The sequence below is a fragment of the Canis lupus genome, chromosome 1 (genome assembly GCF_011100685.1).
Source record: "Canis lupus familiaris isolate Mischka breed German Shepherd chromosome 1, alternate assembly UU_Cfam_GSD_1.0, whole genome shotgun sequence".
NCBI classification, from domain to species: domain Eukaryota; kingdom Metazoa; phylum Chordata; class Mammalia; order Carnivora; family Canidae; genus Canis; species Canis lupus.
In genome coordinates this window covers 27,948,498-27,970,497 of record NC_049222.1, presented here as the reverse complement: position 1 = coordinate 27,970,497, position 22,000 = coordinate 27,948,498, and the positions used below count along the sequence as shown (strand labels likewise).

The 22,000-nt window shown below is 34.8% G+C and overlaps 1 protein-coding gene across 4 annotated transcripts in view; it reads left to right on the top strand.

Annotated features, from left to right (window-relative positions):
• The window catches only part of HBS1L (HBS1 like translational GTPase), an 86,366-nt gene that overhangs the window by 53,536 nt on the left and 10,830 nt on the right, over positions 1-22,000 (top strand). For all 4 annotated transcript variants that reach the window (XM_038526068.1, XM_038526067.1, XM_038526069.1 and 1 more), the window contains 9 exons: positions 76-241; positions 2,889-3,006; positions 7,849-7,995; positions 12,528-12,602; positions 13,196-13,313; positions 13,936-14,004; positions 16,800-16,904; positions 20,632-20,722; positions 21,134-21,242. In XM_038526068.1, coding sequence (XP_038381996.1) covers positions 76-241; positions 2,889-3,006; positions 7,849-7,995; positions 12,528-12,602; positions 13,196-13,313; positions 13,936-14,004; positions 16,800-16,904; positions 20,632-20,722; positions 21,134-21,242 — 998 coding nt within the window. The remainder of the gene's footprint in view (positions 1-75; positions 242-2,888; positions 3,007-7,848; positions 7,996-12,527; positions 12,603-13,195; positions 13,314-13,935; positions 14,005-16,799; positions 16,905-20,631; positions 20,723-21,133; positions 21,243-22,000) is intronic.

The window sequence follows — 22,000 nt, the reverse complement described above, 5'->3', positions numbered from 1 at the left end:
TATGCATGCAATGCCTCGATGTGAACAACGTCTGGAAAATGTACCTAGTATTAATCCTGAATCAATTTTCCTTAGGTCATGTTGATGCTGGGAAAAGTACTCTGATGGGCCATATGCTTTATCTTCTGGGTAATGTAAACAAAAGAACTATGCATAAGTATGAACAAGAGTCTAAAAAGGCTGGCAAAGCTTCGTTTGCATATGCATGGGTCTTGGATGAGACTGGCGAAGAAAGGGAAAGGTAGTCATTATATTTCAAAATTTTCAGTTTGCAATGATATATAATCTTTTAAATAAGTATGTAATATGTGTTGAATGAAACATGCCATGAAATATTTTAGAAACTTCTTTTAGAGGAAAGCTTTCAATTATTGGGGAAATATTTTTATTATAGTTTCCATTGAATCTGTATACATTTACTATTCCAAATTCTATGAGAATAGTTGAATTTTATCAAAAAAAAATTAAAACACGCACACAGTAAAAGGCAGTAAGAACCCTTTGTTAATTATTCTGTGGGAGAAGTTTCAGTTGTCCCTTCCCGAAATATGTCAAATTGACTTGATATTGAATTAAAATTACGAATGAGACTAAATTTTATAGAAGATAACTTTAAGGGAAGGTAACTTTTTGCAGTAAACTCTTTTCTGTCTGGAATTAAAATGACCAGTAAATTTAAATTATCACACTTAATTCATTTTTTATACTTTCTGTAGGATGTTTTTATAAGATAGAGTCAACAAACAAGTAATTAAACCTACCTCCTACCATGGAGATTTAGTCTGTTACCCCTGTATCTATTACTGTGCCCAATGCTAACTCTGCAGGAGAGAACAGCTACTCATGGACCTCTGGCCAAAGTATTTCTTTTGAAGTCTTTTTAGAGTGATCATATGTATCATGTTAGAATTGTCAGGGATCAGAGAGCCAATGGCACCTTTGTCAGGAAAGAAAGAAGGCACCTAAATAAGTGAATTGGCAGGTGTATCAACTGTGTCAAAATAATAATTAAGTCCTCTGAAAGTCCTCTGAAAGTCCTAAATCAACAAAGGAAGTATTCTGTGTTTCTTATCTTCCTTCTGAGTATGATTAGAGAATATATTTGGATTTTCATACTTTAAAAAAGGTGTATATTTACTTTCTTGGAGTCTTGAATAGTCTACATTAAAATATATAAGGTAATCTCAATAAAGGGGGTCACAATATTCCTCAGCTCTTGTGATAAACAGAATTGTATATCAGGGTGGGTTTTTTTTTCTTTTTGTAGGTGTCTTATTTATTCTTTATAGCATCACATGCTTGTTTTCCAACCCAGTAAGGAAAATTAGTTGGTGGCAAATTTTTGGAAAATGAATATTGGAAAACAGTGGAATTTTTGTATGATGTCAATGTTAGAAGAACAAATAATTTCCACCTATCAGCTTACCAAACGGATTATTAAAATACATGGCTCCTTAGTTACATTTGTGTCATCTGTTAAATAGGTAAAGAGATTGAGAATGGTATAATTTAAGTTAGGATGACTTGTTTGAATTAATATGTGAGTTGAACTGGCAGGTGAGCTAATTATTTAATTTCTGGAATAGTCAATAATTTTAGTGGGGTTTTTATTCTTTTTGATACTATATCTACTGGTTGGCTGTTATATTTTTGCTGCTAGTAGTTTTCTATTGCTCAGAATGATGCAATTTTAGAATATTTTATGGTTCTGTAGATAGCAGATGCTTCTAGTTACATAATAAGAATTTTAACTCACCAGTAGTAATAGTATTTCAGTAGTATTTCAAAAATACAGTGTGTTATATCCTACCATATTAAACATTTATAAATTGTTCTGCTCATATGTTGAACAGAAATTAGTATAATGAGGGATATTTATATCCCTAGGGTTACAAATGCAGACCAGACCTGGCTCCAAAGAGTGTGTTTTGGTCAAAGCAGTCTATGGAGAAGCTCAGAATGAGTCTTGGTTCATCAGTCATCTAGACAATTATTTGAGGATTATTAGAATTAGACATCATTTTCACCAGGTCAAATGGCCCATGGTTTCAGATTAAGTTAGAATGACTTGAGCAAGGAGACCCATGTGTTATTTCATTGCTCTGCTAGGGTATTATCAGAACAGTTGGTAGTAGAATGGAGTGCCCATTCATTACTCTGGACTGTTTGGGGCAAGCCAGGATGAATGATTACCCAGTTTATTGCCCACCCAATTTCCTTTTCCTGATGTCTAGAAAGACTCAGTACCTTTGTAGACCCTCCCTGGGCTTTCTTATAATCCAAACCTACATTTTTTTTGGCTAAGAAGAGGCACTGTGTTGGTCTTCAAGAAGGACGAAACGGGATGTAAAACAAACTGTTGTTTAGTTCTCTCGACTTTTAAAAGTTTTGGTATCTCCTTTGATATTTCCTTTTTTCTAAATGTGGAACATTCTGACCTACCTTACAAATGAAAGTTTAGAAGTTTATTTTTATCATTAGTGAAGTATCTACATATGAAGATGAGGAAAACTGCCTCCATCCACTTTACCTTCTCTCATGGGCAGTATTTTCTGTTTTCTCTTCCAGAGGTGTCTCCATATATTTTTTTGTTCGTAGTCTACATAGCCTCTTACCCCCAGAAAAGGAAATGGGAAACATCCAGCATTTTTGTTAAGCTCTTGCTGTGTCCAAAATCTTATTTTAAAGGCATACACATGTAATTCTGTTAATTGCAGAAATTCTAGCTCCCAAGTGATAGCTTAATTAGTCAAAACAGTAGACTGTGTAATAAAATTCCCATTGTTTCTTAAGAATTCACTGTCAATTAGCCTATATTATTAAATGACTTAATCCATGGCACTGATTATTTCTATAGTATTTTCTAACCATTTTATGTTTTCTTTAAGGGGAGTAACAATGGATGTTGGTATGACAAAGTTTGAGACCACAACCAAAGTTATTACATTAATGGATGCTCCAGGCCATAAGGATTTCATTCCAAATATGATTACAGGAGCAGCCCAGGTACCAGATATTTCCTGAATTATAGTACACTGATTGTACATACAATTTCCTAATTCTGAGCTTATAATTCTGGGATTGTAACTTTTAAAGTATTTTGAAATTAAAAAATTTAACTTTTGAAAAAAAAGATTGTATTTTTATGATCTCATTGTTACTATATAAAACCTATTCTAATTATATAGATGCAAATTTATAAAAGCTATGAATTTCTTATAATAAAAATAATGGTAAAGTTCATGATGAAGTATAGCTTTATATTTCTTATTAATAAGTTGGAGTGAATATTTCAGTATCTGCCTTTTTACTGTATTTACATCCAAGGCTATATCTTTTAAAAGTGCTGATTTATGCAGAAGTAGTGAAGCTTGGGAGTTTTGCCCTTGGGGTTTACTTTCTTTATAGGATTAAAAAACTTGCAATTTATAGAATTACATGATTCTTAAGGATACTGAAATCAAAGATAATAACTTTAAAATAATTAAAGCAATGAAAGAAAATAGCACTGCACCTAGAGGACATGGATTTTTTAAAAATAAAAGATGATGAATAAAAGATTATTGGAAAATATAAAGAGTTCAAAAGTTTGCCTGTGTCAATTATTGGCAAAAAGTGTGACTTGGGCAGCTGGGGTGGCTTAGCGGTTTAGCGCTTGCCTTTGGCCCAGGGCATGATTCTGGAGACCCGGGATCGAGTCCCCACATCAGGCTCCCTGCATGGAGCCTGCTTCTCCCTCTGCCTGTGTCTCTGCCTCTTTCTCTCTGGATCTCTCATGAATAAAAAAAAAAAAAAAAAAAAAAAAAACTTAAAAAAAAATGTGACTTAAGCAATTGACTGTTTTCTGAGTTCTTAACATCTATTTAAAAGGAATGTTAGGGATCCCTGGGTGGCGCAGCGTTTAGCGCCTGCCTTTGGCCCAGGGCGTGATCCTGGAGACCCGGGATCGAATCCCACATCGGGCTCCTGGTGCATGGAGCCTGCTTCTCCCTCTGCCTATGTCTCTGCCTCTCTCTCTGTGTGACTATCATAAATAAATAAAAATTAAAAAAAAAAATAAAAAAAAAATAAAAGGAATGTTAATATAAACATTTGTCAACCTAAAAAGGATATACAAATAAATTAGACTATATTAAAGATAAATGACAAAATATTCTATTTTAGGAAGTTGATATATAATTTATTATATATCAGAATATTAATTTAAGGTCCATGGACTGAACAATTAATGAAGATTGAAAAATAATAATCACTCTTGGTTGAGTGCCACATATGGGCTAGACACTCTGTTAGGTATTTTGTATGCATTTAGTTTAATCCTTATGATGAAGGTGCATATTATCCCTATTTTATTTTACTTTTTTAAAAAAGATTTTAAGTAATCTCTACATCTACAGTGGGTCTTGAACCTACAACCCTGAGACCAAGAATTGCATGTTCTGTCTACTGAGCCATTCAGGTGCCCCATTCCTATTTTAAGTTAGTGTACTTCTCATTGAATTTACCAAAGAACACAATATATTTTTCTCTTTGTTTCTGTGGTGTATAAATTTACTTGGCCTGCTGTGTGCCGAGCGCTATGGTAGGCATTGTAGGGATATGATAACTAAGAAGCACATTTTGATAGTTTAATGGGAGAGGCAAACATCGAAATAAGCAGTTACAATGAAATTCTAGAATTCATTTTTTTGAATGTTTTTGAATCCTAGAATCTCAGAATCCAGAATAATCATAAAGATCGTTTATTCTAAACTCCTAATGGAATTAGGATAGGAAAAGATTTCAGTAATTATCTAATTGCATTCTGTTATATGACAAATGAAGAAAATAGGCTCAAAATATTAGAGAGCTTAGTGTACAAAGTACTGGGGTAGGCTGTTAGGGTTACAAAGAAGAGTGCAGGGTATGCTGCTTCTCAAGGAAATCATATAAAACATGTAAAAAGGAAAGGCTAACACAAATGTACTACAAGAAGAGTATACACAGTATACATAGGGAAAGATATCTGGTAGTGCTGAAAAGTCTTCCTTGGTAATATGTAGGCATTTGAGCTCCCAAAGACAAGCTGCTGCATGAAAGAATAGAGAAATTGCCCTGAAATTTTTTGGAGATGGTAATGAGAAAGAGAATTAGGAAGAGTACTTACTGCCTTAGATATCTTAATGCCAATCCAATGAATTTCAAATTTTAACCTAAAGAAATAAATACAATTTGATAGTTATTAGCAAAACCTGAATGGAAGGAGATTTACAGTTATCGAGTCTAGGATTTGGAAGGTCAGGCCTGGGTGCTTTTTTCTATAAACTACACTTACTCTTTACTGTTTCTGTGAAGTGAGTAAATGTTTTTTTCTTTTTTTAAGTTTTCATTTCAATTCCAGTTAGTAACATATGATGTAATATTATATTCAGGTGTACAATATTATCATTCCACATTTCCATAAAACACCTGTTACTCCTCACAACCAAGTGCACTTTTTTTAAGTATTTATTTAAATTCCAGTTAATTAACATGCAGTGTAATATTAGTTTCAGGTGTACAATTTAACGATTCAGCACTTCGGTACAAGTTAATGATACCCAGCAAGATTAAACAATTTGTCTGAAGTGTGAGACCTGTTAGTACATGAGAGAGTCAGCTTTCAAATGGATTGCTCCAACTTGTGCTCTTAACCAAGAATTCTTGTTCAAAGAACTAGATCTCATTGAAGAAATTAGGGTTCAACGTTTTAAGTCATGAAGGAATGGGACTGAATGCTGAACTTAAGAGGAGAAGAAAGGCAGGAATATTTGGGTAAGGATAAATGGAAAAAGAACAGAAATCATAGTGTAAATTGCCCCCACCAAAGTATGTGGATGATGCTTCTAATTTAAATTATAAAGTTCTGTTCAGAGTGTAAATTGCCCCCACCAAAGTATGTGGATGATGCTTCTAATTTAAATTATAAAGTTCTGTTCAGAGCAAAGTATCTGATAAATACTTACTTTATGACCATTTTATTTCTCATAATGGTGAAGATTATATGGCAGCGTATGTGAAATTCTTTAAAAATTGGATAGCATGAACATAAAATGTCATTGAGGAAACCACAAAGAGGAAAGCTATTATGGACTCTGTTCAAACCAAAAGGCTAGAGCGCTTCACGTGGATGGAACGTAAGAAAGCAATTGCCCAGTACTGGTCTGAGGTGGCACAGGAGGGCACTGTTAGAGTTAGTCATTATAACCTGGATTAGAGAAAACCACATTTCTATTAGAACAGGCAGGCCTGCAGGGCAAAAACCACAGAAGGGAAAAAGAATGCTCCTTTAAAGAACGTCCTGACACTGTATCACCAGAAATACTTGAGAATGAAAGTAGAGGGAAACCTATGATTGCACTAACAGTTCTCTGCAGATTTTCAAAGACTGCATCCACATAATGCAAGTGAAGTCACACAAAGTAGTATCAACATGAGCACCTGGGTGGCTCAGTTGGCTAATGTTCACCTTTGGCTCAGGTCATGATCTGGGGGTGCCGGGATCAAGCTCCTCATCTGGCTTCCTGCTCAGTGGGGAGTCTGCTTCTCCCCTGCTCGTGCTCTCTCTCTCTCTGTTCTCTTAATAAATAAATAAATAAAATCTTTAAAAAAAAAAAAGCGTCAACACCAAAGAATAGTGGGAACCCGTAAAACTAGTGTCAATAAGCTTAAATAGGAAAAGGCACTAGAGCTAAGGTTAGTTTTTTTCCTTCTTTTTTTGTGTTTAAATGGAGTGTGAGAGGTAAAATGTCTTTCACCTGATTCTCAAAATGCTCCAGAAAGGTTACCAAAATTCGTTAAGTCAAGGTTCTATTTTTCTGCAGTAGAGGGTGAATGAATGTCCTTTTTTTTATTTTGGATAACTCATTTATTCAAAGTTTTTCATCATTATAAATAGTACTCTGATAAACATTTTTGTTGACTTATCATTTTCTAGGATAAATTTCAGGAAGTGGAAGTAATAGGAAGCAAAATATGTATAATTTTAAGGCTCCTGAAACCCACTGTTGAAACTGCCCTCCAGAAAGCTTCCTTAAACAGGTGGTGCATAAGAATGCCCATCTCACTGCACTCTTACCTGTAGTAAATCATTCTTTTAAGTGTTGCTTATGTAACTTCTAGGAGTGGGAGAAGTAAGGAATATGTTCATGTATTTTTAATGTCCTTTTTTTTGGATTTCTAATGAATTTGAATTTTTTTCATGTTTCTTGGCCATTTCTATTTCTTTAGCAAATTGTTTGCTTGTACCCTTTAACTATTTTTCTACAGAGCTGTGTCTTTCTTCCCTGTTTTCACCTGTAAAGTTCATAATAAGTTGATAACTTTTCCAAATGTCTCTCCCTGTTTACTTATGTTTTAACTGTGTTTATGTTTTTCCTCCTTTGCCTAGATATTTTAATTGTTATAAAATCAAATATGGGAATTTAAAAAAATTCTTTATGTCATTATTTTTGGCCACATGCTAGTATTTTTTTATCCATCTGTGTAAGCCTTTTGATTTGTCTTGGGGTTCAGTGTCAGGTTAGAGTCTGCCTTTAAAATCTGACCACAACTGGGACGCCTTGGTGGCTCAGCAGTTGAGCATCTGCCTTTCAGCTCAGGGCGCGATCCCTGTCCTGGGATTGAGTCTCACTTTGGGCTCCCTGCCTGGAGCCTGCTTCTCCCATTGCCTGTGTCTCTGCCTCTCTCTGTGTGTCTCTCATGAGTAAATAAATAAAATAAAATCTGTATAAAAATAATTGACCACCATTAATCCACGAATCTAGCCTTTGAATTCAAATTAAAATGCTGTGATATTATTTCTAGTTTTGATTATTTCTTCTTCCTCAGGCGGATGTAGCCATTTTAGTTGTAGACGCCAGCAGGGGAGAGTTTGAAGCTGGATTTGAGACTGGGGGACAGACTCGAGAACACGGCCTCTTGGTTCGTTCTCTTGGAGTAACACAGCTTGCAGTTGCGGTCAATAAGATGGATCAGGTATTTGAAGGCGAATGAGCATTCATTTCATTTCATATGTTAGTTAAGATGCTATTCTGCTTTATCAATGACCTCAGACATGACTAGTGTATATCTTATTAGTCTAGTGGTCATATTTAAAAGAGATAATTCATGACCCTCAATTAAATAAATGAGATACAAGTAAATTTTAAGCAAAAATGTATTCTGACTTTCAACATTAATTTTAAAATCTTAAAATTGCTTTTAGTTGTAAAATAATACTCAATTTATTTTAGTATAAAGAAACTTGAAATAACCAATATAGGTTGGAAATATATCCAATTCCCCTAACCCCCAACAAAATCTTTTAACTTTTTGTTTTGTGCGTCCACCTGGTTTATTTTTATAAATGAAAATATTGTTCTTCATAACATTGTGTTATGTATGATCTATCTGTTCTGTTAGCTCCTTTTTAAAAAAATTGGTAATGTTCTTGTGCATATTTCCAAGTAATTAACTTTTGTATGAACAGATTGTTTTTATAGCTTTATTCTAGTCCGTTTTAAAGATATATGTAACTTATTCAAGTAATCCCCTACTTCTGAATATTTCTAGGTGTGTGTGTGTGTGTGTGTGTGTGTGTATTTGGACATAGTTTATTCTGTGGAAATTTCTGGGTCCAAGGGCATATGCATTTTTAGACTTGCTATATATATGATCAAAATTCCTTCAAGAAAAGTTCTAGTTATTTACTCTCAGCATATATGGTATATGCACTTTCCCACTTAACACTGCTGTTCTTAAATGGTTATTTTCCAATTTGATATTCAAAACATGTTTCTTTTTTTTAACCTACTTTTCAATGAATCTTAATATTTCAATATACTTTGTATATTTATTAACCATTTATGTTTTTAATTTTTTTAATAAATTTATTTTTTATTGGTGTTCAATTTACCAACATACAGAATAACACCCAGTGCTCATCCCGTCAAGTGCCCACCCCAGTGCCCGTCACCCATTCACCCCCACCTCCCGCCCTCCTCCCCCTCCACCACCCCTAGTTCGTTTCCCAGAGTTAGCAGTTTTTATGTTCTGTCTCCCTTTCTGATATTTCCCACACATTTCTTCTCCCTTCCTTTATATTCCCTTTCACTATTATTTATATTCCCCAAATGAATGAGAACATATAATGTTTGTCCTTCTCCGACTGACTTACTTCACTCAGCATAATACCCTCCAGTTCCATCCACGTTGAAGCAAATGGTGGGTATTTGTCATTTCTAATGGCTGAGTAATATTCCATTGTATACATAAACCACATCTTCTTTATCCATTCATCTTTCGATGGACACCGAGGCTCCTTCCACGGTTTGGCTATTGTGGACATTGCTGCTAGAATCATCGGGGTGCAGGTGTCCCGGCGTTTCATTACATCTGTATCTTTGGGGTAAATCCCCAGCAGTGCAATTGCTAGGTCGTAGGGCAGGTCTATTATTAACTCTTTGAGGAACCTCCACACAGTTTTCCAGAGTGGCTGCACCAGTTCACATTCCCACCAACAGTGTAGGAGTGTTCCCTTTTCTCCGCATCCTCTCCAACATTTGTGGTTTCTTGCCTTGTTAATGTTCCCCATTCTCACTGGTGTGAGGTGGTATCTCATTGTGGTTTTGATTTGTATTTCCCTGATGGCAAGTGATGCAGAGCATTTACTCATGTGCATGTTGGCCATGTCTATGTCTTTCTCTGTGAGATTTCTCTTCATGTCTTTTGCCCATTTCATGATTGGATTGTTTCTTTCTTTGCTGTTGAGTTTAATAAGTTCTTTATAGATCTTGGAAACTAGCCCTTTATCTGACACGTCATTTGCAAATATCTTCTCCCATTCTGTAGGTTGTCTTTTAGTTTTGTTGACTGTATCCTTTGCTGTGCAAAAGCTTCTTATCTTGATGAAGTCCCAACTGTTCATTTTTGCTTTTGTTTCTTTTGCCTTCGTGGATGTATCTTGCAAGAAGTTACTGTGGCCGAGTTCAAAAAGGGTGTTGCCTGTGTTCTCCTCTAGGATTTTGATGGAATCTTGTCTCACATTTAGATCTTTCATCCATTTTGAGTTTATCTTTGTGTATGGTGAAAGAGAGTGGTCTAGTTTCATTCTTCTGCATGTGGATGTCCAGTTTTCCCAGCACCATTTATTGAAGAGACTGTCTTTCTTCCAATGGATAGTCTTTCCTCCTTTATCGAATATTAGTTGACCATAAAGTTCAGGGTCCACTTCTGGGTTCTCTATTCTGTTCCATTGATCTATGTGTCTGTTTTTGTGTCAGTACCACACTGTCTTGATGACCACAGCTTTGTAGTACAACCTGAAATCTGGCATTGTGATGCCCCCAGATATGGTTTTCTTTTTTAAAATTCCCCTGGCTATTTGGAGTCTTTTCTGATTCCACACAAATCTTAAAATAATTTGTCCTAACTCTCTGAAGAAAGTCCATGGTATTTTGATAGGGATTGCATTAAACGTGTAAATTGCCCTGGGTAATATTGACATTTTCACAATATTAATTCTGCCAATCCATGAGCATGGAATATTTTTCCATCTCTTTGTGTCTTCCTCAGTTTCTTTCAGAAGTGTTCTATAGTTTTTAGGGTATAGATCCTTTACCTCTTTGGTTAGGTTTATTCCTAGGTTAGCATATTCTTATGCTTTTGGGTGCAATTGTAAATGGGATTGACTCCTTAATTTCTCTTTCTTCAGTCTCATTGTATAGAAATGCCACTGATTTCTGGGCATTGATTTTGTATCCTGCCACACTGCCAAATTGCTGTATGAGTTCTAGCAATCTTGGGGTGGAGGCTTTTGGGTTTTCTATGTAGAGTATCATGTCATCGGCGAAGAGGGAGAGTTTGACTTCTTCTTTGCCAATTTGAATGCCTTTAATGTCTTTTTGTTGTCTGATTGCTGAAGCTAGGACTTCCAGTACTATGTTGAATAGCAGTGGTGAGAGTGGACATCCCTGTCTTGTTCCTGATCTTAGGGGAAAGGCTCCCAGTGCTTCCCCATTGAGAATGATATTTGCTGTGGGCTTTTCGTAGATGGCTTTTAAGATGTTGAGGAATGTTCCCTCTCTCCCTACACTCTGAAGAGTTTTGATCAGGAATGGATGCTGTATTTTGTCAAATGCTTTCTCTGCATCTAAGGAGAGGATCATATGGTTCTTGGTTTTTCTCTTGCTGATATGATGAATCACATTGATTGTTTTACGAGTGTTGAACCAGCCTTGTGTCCCGGGGATAAATCCTACTTGGTCATGGTGAATAATTTTCTTAATGTACTGTTGGATCCTATTGGCTAGTATCTTGTTGAGAATTTTTGCATCCATGTTCATCAGGGATATTGGTCTGTAATTCTCCTTTTTGGTGGGGTCTTTGTCTGGTTTTGGAATTAAGGTGATGCTGGCCTCATAGAACGAATTTGGAAGTACTCCATCTCTTTCTGTCTTTCCAAACAGCTTTAGTAGAATAGGTACGGTTTCTTCTTTAAACGTTTGATAGAATTCTCCTGGGAAGCCATCTGGCCTTGGACTTTTGTGTCTTGGGAGGTTTTTGATGACTGCTTCAATTTCCTCCCTGGTTATTGGCTGTTCAGGTTTTCTATTTCTTCCTGTTCCAGTTTTGGTAGTTTGTGTAATTTTGGAATGATTTACATAATCTACTCGTGTTTGAAACTTACCAATTTTTAAGTATAATTATTGAAGATATTAATCCTTTATCTTGTCTTAGATCTTTTTCCCAATTTGTTATTTTACTTTTCATTTTGTGTGTTTTTGACATATATTCAAATTTAAAAGTATTTCCTTTTGATTCTTTATCCTTAGGTATTTTCTTATCCTGGGATCAGATACTTACCTACATTTTTTTCGATATACTTCTTGTACAGTATCATTATTACACATACCTTTTATTTTTCCCTAATATTTTAGTATGAAAAATTTCAAATAAAAGGAATAGAAAAAAGAATAGTAGAAAGAATTTTACAATAAATACTGTATTATAACCACTACTTAAGATTCTCCGACATACTTATTCGCGTCTTAGTCTGTCTGCCCCATGTCCATCCTATTAATCCATTTTATTTTGACAAGAATTTCCAAGTAAGTTATATGTTGTTATACTTACCCCTAAATACTACAGCATTGCAGAGTTCATATCACATATACATTTTTAGTCTATTTGGATTGGCAGGGGTGTATCAATATTTTTATTTTACTTCAGTAGTTGGTCTGAGCACAATTTAATAATTTTATTCACTCTGTCTCCTTAAATTTGAAGTGACTTATAGCATATACAAAAAGTTCTATGTGTATTGGAGTTTGTTTCTAGGCTTTCTGTTGTAGGAAAAGTTATTTTTAGATCATATTAATAGTAAGATCTGATATTCCAAATTTGAATTTTAATAGATTTCATATTTAATATATTTTATAGTCTTCATTTTTTAATGTTTTATTGCAGAAATTTGTATTTTATATGTAGCATGGTCTGAAGCATAGTTTTAAAAATTGAATCTTTATCAGGTTAATTGGCAACAAGAAAGGTTTCAAGAGATTACTGGAAAACTTGGGCACTTTCTTAAGCAAGCAGGTTTTAAGGTAAGATAATTTTAAATTTATTTAGTTACTTTGATTTTAAATTTAGTTACTTTATTTAGTTACTTTAAGTCTCATCTTACTGATATAGGAGAAAATACTAATACAGATAGTTTGGTGTCCTTGTTTTTATTTCTGCCTGGTATCATGTATATCTTACATTCTTTTCCTTACTTCAACAAGGAAAATTGCACATTTTATAAATTGGCTTGAATTTAACATAAATAAAAGACTTTTCTCCAGCTATTAAATTAGGTGGATAGGTTTAGCAAGGTCACAGAGGAATGGATACTATACGTCCACTACAGTAGAAACTAGTAGAGAGGAATTTCTCTAGCAAAATGTGAATGAAATATGTGTATGTTACCAGGTAAAAATGCTTGAGTGTTTTCGAACAAATTTGTAAGTTTTCCACAAAATCAAATTAGTTGAAAACTGTTGGATTAGATAACTTCAAGGCTGTAGTTCTATGATTTCTACTACTTTTTTAAAAGTACATAGTTGCTTTTGCAAACTTGGTGCAGCATGGTAATAGCCTTTTAACTTTTTGAAAGCAATGTTGTATTAAGTTTCGTATATTCAATCTTTTTTAATAGGAAAGTGATGTGGCTTTTATCCCTACAAGTGGTCTCAGTGGTGAAAATCTAATCACAAGATCTCAATCAGGTGAACTCACAAAATGGTATAAAGGACTATGTTTATTAGAACAAATTGGTAAGTACACTGCCATACTGATTTTAATGCATTATAAGCTTGATGTTGTTATTTAAAGTTCTTGATGGGAGACAGGTGATGTGTATGAAAAAGCATAGAGTTTATAGTCAGAAAAGCTAGTATAGTAGTTTTGAAATCGCCTGCAATATTTATTATTATTTTGTAATATTTTATTTATATATTCATGAAAGGCAGAGAGAGAGGCAGAGATATAGGCAAAGGGAAAAGCAGGCTCCCCTGGGGAACCCCATGTGGGACTCGATCCCAGGACCCAGGGATCACAACCTGAGCAGAAGAAGCTCAACCACTGAGCCACCCAGGTGTCCCTCACCTGCAGTATTTTTTTTTTCACCTGCAATATTTAAACTAATACTCAATTTTCTTTTAGTTAATGAGGTGCATGTGTATCCTGCCTAACCCATAGACTATTGTTGACATTAAATGAGATTATGTATATGGAAACATTTTATAAACTACAGAGTTATATGAAAGAGAGTCAATTTACTATTTGTAATTAAAAAAGAAAATTATTTTCTAGGAGACATGGGACTATAATGGGATGATTGGACCTTAGTCAAAAATTACTTTTACATTAAACCTTGTTTTTTTGCCATTTTTCCAGATTCCTTCAAGCCTCCTCAGAGATCTATTGATAAGCCTTTTAGATTATGTGTATCTGATGTTTTCAAAGGTAAGTGCTACTTCTATAGTGCTTCTTCAGTCTGGCCCCTGCTTTTCATTTTCTCTTTTCTCAGATAAAATTATTATACTGTCTTCATATTCTCCCTTCCCATGCCAATGTAAGGATCGTTGCCAAAGTAATCTTGAAATGCATAGTTTTAGTTACTTAACTCCCCTGCCCAGAAAAATCTTCAGCTTACTTCCGTTTACTTCATTTCCCCTGCTCATACTCATCCTCCAGGTATAGAACACACTTTTTCCTTTCTCTTCCTAGCTAGCCTCCTGTTTTTTTTTTTTGTTTTTTTTTTGTTTGTTTGTTTTTTTTCCCTCTCTTTAGATCTCTTTGGTTTTTGTATCCTTCAGCCAAATGGATTGTTACAATTTCTTAACCACATAGAGTCTTTGTTGCCACTCTGGCTAGCCAATGTTTTGCTCTTCTTTTTATTTCCTTGCCCTTTTCTAGGAGTCTGGGTCTGGGTCTGTTTGGGAGATAGATACCATACATAGGTAAAAAGAGAAATTTAATATAAAGAAATATTAATATGATAAAAGAGTGGCTGTAAGATAAGAGGAAACTGCCTGGTACTGGAGGGCTGAGGAAGAGTATGCAAAGAAAGAAGGCCATGTTGGGGAAGGTGTATAAAATACCTGAGTGTACATCCAATTTAATGCATACAAGACCCTGTTTAGAAAACTATAATATAGAAATGGAGTCTAAATAAATAAATAAATAAATAAATAAATTAGTTAATTAATTAATAAATGTATAACATAAATGTTGAAATAATTAGATATCAGTGGTCTCCCAATCCCCCGTTATCCCGGAGTGGGCAGTGCAGAGTGGATTTGGAACTGAGCAGCAATAAATTGGTAACTGATGGGCTCACCCACACATGTACTCTGAGGTGCCCTCTTTGTTCTCTGTCCTCTGTCATTGCATTGTTCGTGCAGTATTGTAATTGTTTCTGTGCTTTTTATTTAACTTAGATTTTGAAATCCTTAAAGGCAAGTACTGTCTCCTCTATGTCTTTGTCTGCAGGATCTAGCTCAGTGCCTGACCCATAATATATGCTTAATAAATGTTTAATAAATGGATGAGTGAAGGTGCTTCCCAGAAAATCCTTCAATGAAATTGAAATGAATTATTATTATTATTATTATTATTATTATTATTATTATTACTGGCTTCCCAATTCTAGTAGAAGAAATATGGTAATGCTCATTAAAATGCTTGTTATCTATTTAAAATACAAAATACAAAGGATTAACAATAGTTGCTGACTCTGCTTTTTCACCTTCTGTTCTCTCTCTTCAGACTGCTTCCTGGCTTCTGCTTACAGAAGTGTTACCAAATGACTCTTTGGTTGCCAAAGTGAAAACACATTTTTCAGTTCTATCTTATTTCCACCTTACTTGAATTTGGCATTACTTCTGAGGCTGGCGGCCATATCCGTCTTGAAACTTTTCTCCCTTGGTTTCTGTGACCCACTTTCTCCTGCTATCCTATTTTCTCTGACTTCTCTGTATCTTCTTTTTCTGTTCTGTTGCTTCAGTCTTTTTCTTAGTCTACATGGTGTTTTCAGACAGACATCCATGGCTCATCTACCTCCTATGTCTTGATGCTTCCCAGATTTCGATTTTTTTTTTTTTTTTTTTTTTTGCTTCCCCGATTTCCAACTCAGGTGTCTTTTCACTCTCTGTGCTATTGCTGGACATCTCCACAGAAAGTGTGCTCCTAGGGTTCCATTCTCATGGAATTTGATGTGACTGGTGCCCCCTGAAATGCATCTTCTCGACTGGTGCCCCCTGAAATGCATCTTCTCCCACCTGTATGCCTTGTAGACACTTCAAGTTTACCGAGGCTAAATAGGATTTTGTTGTTTAATTTCCTATCTCACATTTAATGCCACTGTCATCATAGACTTCTTCCTTTTGCCATTATCTATCATCTACCTTATTCCCAAACTCTTGAATTTACTTCCTATCTGCAGTGTGTACATTTCCCCCATCAACCTCTCCTCCTTTCTGACACAAAAATACCATCGCGTCACTTCTCTGTTCACAGTTCTTCACTGGCTTCCTGTTCTTTAACTGAGGATGGAATTCCAGCCTTGAGCATGATTTATGATGCCCCTTTATCGTTTGTCTCTTGCCTGTCCCTGTTGCCTCATGTCTTGCCTTTTCCTCCTTATTGCACATGGTCCCATAAACATTTCACATAAAAGACACATGGGTCTTAGCACATGTCACATGTGATTATGACTCTATGCCTGTGCACAGTCTCCTGGGTCAGCAGTGTTTCCTCCTTCCCCCTACCCTTATATACAGCCACATGCTAAACTCCTGTTCTTTCTCCTTCTGAGTGCCCAGCTAGTACAGTCATTCCCTCTCATGGATTCTTTGGAGTACCTTCTTCTATTCTTATTGTACATTCTAAATAAATTTGTCTCTGGACAGTGTAATCATTTTTGTCTTTCTCTTCACTAGAGTAAACCCTTTATGGGTAGTGGCTTACATTTTCATCTTTTTATCCCTAGTGGTTACATGGCTTGGTATGGAGTAAATGCTCAGTAATTATTCAAAAAAAGAATGAATCTCACTTTTTGTAACATGAAAGTTTTTATTTGTAAGAAAGTCTAGAGTAGAATGTGGGATGCCATATTTAGTAGATATGTTAAAAATTCTGAAATGATCTTTGCTTAATGTTCATTGCACTGCTAGTTTTATGTAACTCCCAGGTGTAACCAACAGCGATCATCAGGTAACATTGCTATGTGAATTGTAAGATTTGGTCATGTTTTGCAGATCAAGGATCTGGATTTTGTGTAACTGGTAAAATTGAAGCTGGTTATATCCAGACTGGTGACCGACTACTAGCAATGCCTCCTAACGAAACTTGTACTGCAAAAGGTATTCCTCTGCGAGATTCTTTTGCTAAAAACCTTCAGGTTGAGACAGCAGATTTTTAAAAGTAGTTTAGTTATTAACTCCTGAGTGAATAACCTCTTAGTGAAATTGTAACTGACTGTCAAAATGATACTAACTGTTGAAGATAAAAATGTGAAAACATTAAACGATTTTTTCTGTTGTGACTATGTGTATATAAATGTACATAGAACATTCAAACTGTGGTGGCATTTCTTCTTTTTTTTTTTTTTCTGACACTAATTCAAAAAGCCTGGTTAGGATTTAACCAGATGTATAGACACCTGACAGATACATTTAAAATAGTAGTATTCAGTAGCAGAAATTAAATCTAACCCCATCCTGGCACTGAACAGTGAGTAACAAAGCAGACTGCTTGCTACTGTGTTGTTTTAAAACGTATATTTCAGAATTACTATAAGGTAACAGCTTTGATCGTGTTTATACCAAAAAAATATTTTTTGCACTGAGACCTAAGAAAATAAGATGCAAATGCAAAGAATCCTAATGTTGAAAAGAGAAATTGAGCTAATGTGCCAGTTACTGCTTTCCCACATGTAATATATGACCTTTCATAATGAACAATAACATTTCTATCTTTGAATCCTTTGCTCTTACAAGTGTATGTGTTATTCTTTCTGAATTCTGCTTGAAAGTTTATAATTCTGTATTTATCTTAATCTAGCTTCCAGCTAAGCCTCCAACTTCAACATAAAACTGATGATATGTTTTATACTATAGTAGTAATATAATAATTTATAGCAATTTTAAGCTAAAATATAGTGGGAATGTTAAAAAATTTTAGATTTCAGTGCTCTTCCTCTATCTCTCTCTCTCTTTTTTTTTTTTTAAATTTATTTATTTATTTTGGAGAGGATGAGTGGGAGGGGCAGAAGGAGAGGGAGAGAGAATCCCAAGCAGATTCCCCGCTGAGCCTGGAGCCCAGCACAGGTCTCTGTCTCAGGACCCTGTGATCACAACCTGAGCTGAAATCAAGAGTCAAGTATTTAACGACTGAGCCACTCAGACACCTTTCCTCTGTTACACTTATTTATAGTTTATATGCAGAGTTGTACCTGACTGGTTTATAAATTTGAATGTACATTTTGTTTGAATTATTTTGCTTACTTTAAAAGTTGATTTCTTAAAGATTATAAGAAATTAATATCTTTTTAGGTAACAATTTAAAGAATAAGGGAATGAAAGCCAAAGTTACTTCCATTTTATTTTTTTCTTTCTGCTTGCCTACGGATTGTGAAACTTCTGTTTAGATAAAGAGTAATGCACACATTGAAAAAAAAGATTTATTTATTTATTTATTTTAGAGAGAGAGAGAGAGCATAAGAGCATAAGTGGAGGGAAGGATAGAGGAAGAGAGAATTTCAAGCAGACTCCTCACTGAGCGCAGAGCCCAAGGCTTGATCTCACAACCCTGAGATCATAACCTGAGCCAAAACCAAGAGTCAGACGCTCAACCCACTGAGCCACCAGGCACCCCAATAATGCATGCTTTTTATACAAGAATCATTTTCCATCAACCTATTGTTTGCAAGTTCAGATCTCTGCTTTTGTTTTTTAAAGTGATCAAGAACTACAACATTTTTGACATACTAATTTCTTTGTTAATGAGGTCTTTTGAGAACAGGAATTTTTAATAATCGATAGGCATGAATTAAAACCATGATCCTAAAATTATCATAGACTTTACAGATTGGCTCTTTTGTGACCTTCAAAATCATACTTTACCTCTGAAAGTACCACATTCTTTCTCTCTCTCCTTCCTGTCCCTTACCCATCAGGAAAACTCTAACCATTTATCTTTAGTCTTAAGGAGAAGCTGTATCAGAAGCACCTGAGATCATCATACTCCACTCCTTGACGGCCACTCTTGTAACCCAGCTTTGGAGGTTCTCAGTTCTTAATTTCTAACTCTTGCTTTTGCTTAATTTACTTGATTGTTCAATGCACCCTTCTATCTCAACAATTCTGTCACTAACCAGTAGTATCCTAAAAGAGAGAAAGGACTAAATCTGCTACCAATAAATGGAAATTCTAAATTAAGTTTTCATTTTATTAATGTATCAGGTTTATGGACTGTTAAAAAAGAACTTCTTTGTATGATGTCTGTCCAAGGAAGAGGGTCCTTAAGAAGATGAGTATTATATATAGGACAGTCTAACATATTTAAAGAGAGAAAATCAGATTATAGATTTCCCCTAAAAAATTTTATATTGCTTGTTGAACATCTAGTATGAAAACTCTTCAGAATTCCTAAGCTAAAGGCAATCTCTGTTAAGTGTAAGTAGCTAGCCTCTGTCTTCAGTTCCACATTTCATAGCAAAAATCAGATGTGGTCACTTTAAGTTTACATTTTAAAACTAAATTTCATTAGTTGAAAATTTAACAAATACTTCTTGATATCATAATTGTTAACATTTTTTGGAATCAAGAACCTCTTTGATGCCTTGATGAAAGTTATGGCCCTCCTAGGATTAGTGCGAATGTGTACATAAATAAAATTTTACATAAAACTGTAGATTGTCTCAGAGCTCTTCAGAGTTCTCCCTGAACTCATAATAAGTCTGAAAGAAACTTATTTAAGAGTTTCTTAAGAGCATGCTACATGGGAAAAATAAGTATTTTGAGAAAGATAAGGATGAATTATAGTTTACTAAAATCATGTCAGTTAAGAACTGTTTCTCAGTGGTCGGCCCATGCATGTACTGTCTTCATCAAAACGCTCAAGTTCTGGCAGCCTGGGTGGCTCAGCAGCTTAGCGCTGCCGTCAGCCCAGGGTGTGACCCTGGAGACCCGGGATCAAGTCCCGCATTGGGCTCCCTGCAAGGAGCCTGCTTCTCCCTCTGCCTCTGTCTCTCTCTCTCTTTATCTCTGTATCTCCCATGAATAAATAAATAAAATCTTTAAAAAACAAAAAACAATAAAACTTCAGGTTCTAGTGGAAAGAAACTTATCCCATCAATTGCCTCTCAGAATCAGGAAATATGAGATACCTTTTAAAAGCTTTTGAATAAGGTAGCTGAGTAGTACCCTTTGTAATTGTTCTCCAGGATTATCTCTAGGTAATAAAAGTATATAGCAACACCTGAGATTATTTTTAAATTAAATTCCTGCACTTTTCATATAACCAGTTATCATTGTGTATCTCTCTGGAAAGTATTTCTTTTGAGCCAGGAGTAGTGAAGGGGCCTGTCAAGAGCACAATCTGAGCAGTGATGCCCAAAGGATTACTCAGAGAACTCAGGTGATTGTTTGTTTAGGTGGTTGTCTAATTAAAAGCAGAGTTCAAGAGAATAAAATATAAGTGGGCACCTTCTTTAGTCCCCTATTTTATGTTATCAAGTCATTTGAGCTGCATTATTATGCATGCAGTTATAAGAGAACTGTTTGGGGTATGTTTAATGAATATACAGGTTTTATAAATGAGTTTTAAAATCTTTATTAATTAAGCAGAAATAGGCCTTTTTTTTTTGACAAATACAAGTCACTTTATGTTTAGGGTGGTGTTCTAGAAGAGTTAAGTCTAGAGGAAGTGTGTTTTCCTCAACGCTCACAGTTACACTTCTCATTCTCAATCCATTCATATTGAAAATGATGAGTAGTGACTGATGAGGCATAAATCAGCCAAGCTCTCTTGGTTATGGTTCGATATTGAGGTGTGTCACTGTATGCTTTGGTTTTTACTCATTTCCAGGAATCACTCTGCACGATGAACCGGTCGACTGGGCGGCAGCAGGTGATCATGTTAGTCTTACGTTAGTTGGGATGGATATCATCAAGATCAAGTGAGTGAGAAAATGAGTTTAAGTGACCATTGTTTTGGATATGGGACCTCAAAACATAGGTTTTGCTATTCACCTGCTAAACTGAAAGGAGTATTAATTTCAGATTTCATTTGGCCAAACATAGGCACTTGTAGAAGTGTAAGAATGATGAACAAAACCTACTTAAAACTGAAATTAATACATAACAGCATATGTACTTGTCATGTTCTTTGAATGAAAACTATTAGGTATGAAAGTGTTACAGTGTTAATAATGGTTATAAAGCTATGCTTTAGCCCAAAGGGGTATTTAGAAAAAGTTACCAACTTACTTGATTGTTTCACTTTGTAAATGATTTTAGAGGTATTCCTATTGGATGTATATTTATTTATCCTTCAACTACCTTCTTTTTTTTATTTTGTCTCATTACAGTGTTGGTTGCATATTTTGTGGCCCCAAAGAGCCCATTAAATCTTGCACTCGTTTCAGAGCTCGAATCCTCATCTTTAATATTGAAATTCCTATTACTAAAGGATTTCCTGTAAGTTTCAAAATGTTTGTTATTGTAACTTCAAAGTTAACTTCGAAGTAACTTCATCCTAAAAAGTAGTAACTTATTTTATAAGCAAGAATGCTACAGTTATTTTCAACTAACATCTTAATACTCTAATCCAGAAAAATATATTAGATTTTGAAAGTCATTTTTATTTTTTTATTTTGGTCCTTGAACCTGGAGGTTTTTTCAAAGAGGAATTAAGAAGAAATATTATAAATAGGATATCAACTAATGATAATAGTAAAATTCATCTAGGGAAAATGGTAGATATTTTTTACTGTGTTCTAGAGGTTATTTGACTAATCTTAGATTGTGTTTTTCTATTCTTGTTTTAACATGCTTATTCATATTTTATTATTGTAAGAGTAATACATTATTACATGAAACTTTGGAAAACACAAAAGATAAGGATAGGCTATAATTGCATAATACATATAACTATCTCTACACTTTACATTTTAATGGTTTTTTTTTTATGTGTGTATGTTGTCCACCCATCAGTATTTATGGGCATATTCTAGGGATGCTTGCCATAGGATTAACTAATTTAAGAACTGAAGCAGCACATTCAAACTTAACAGGCTGTGATGTTCGTTTGGTAGGTTATCATTTCCCAGCATCATTTGAACATTTATGGAAAGGAGGGGGATTTTATACTATAATGTTACTTAGCCAGAAGACATATTACTAGTGAATTGTATGAGTTCCTTCTTTTATGTGTAATTTTTTCCCAGATATTTGGG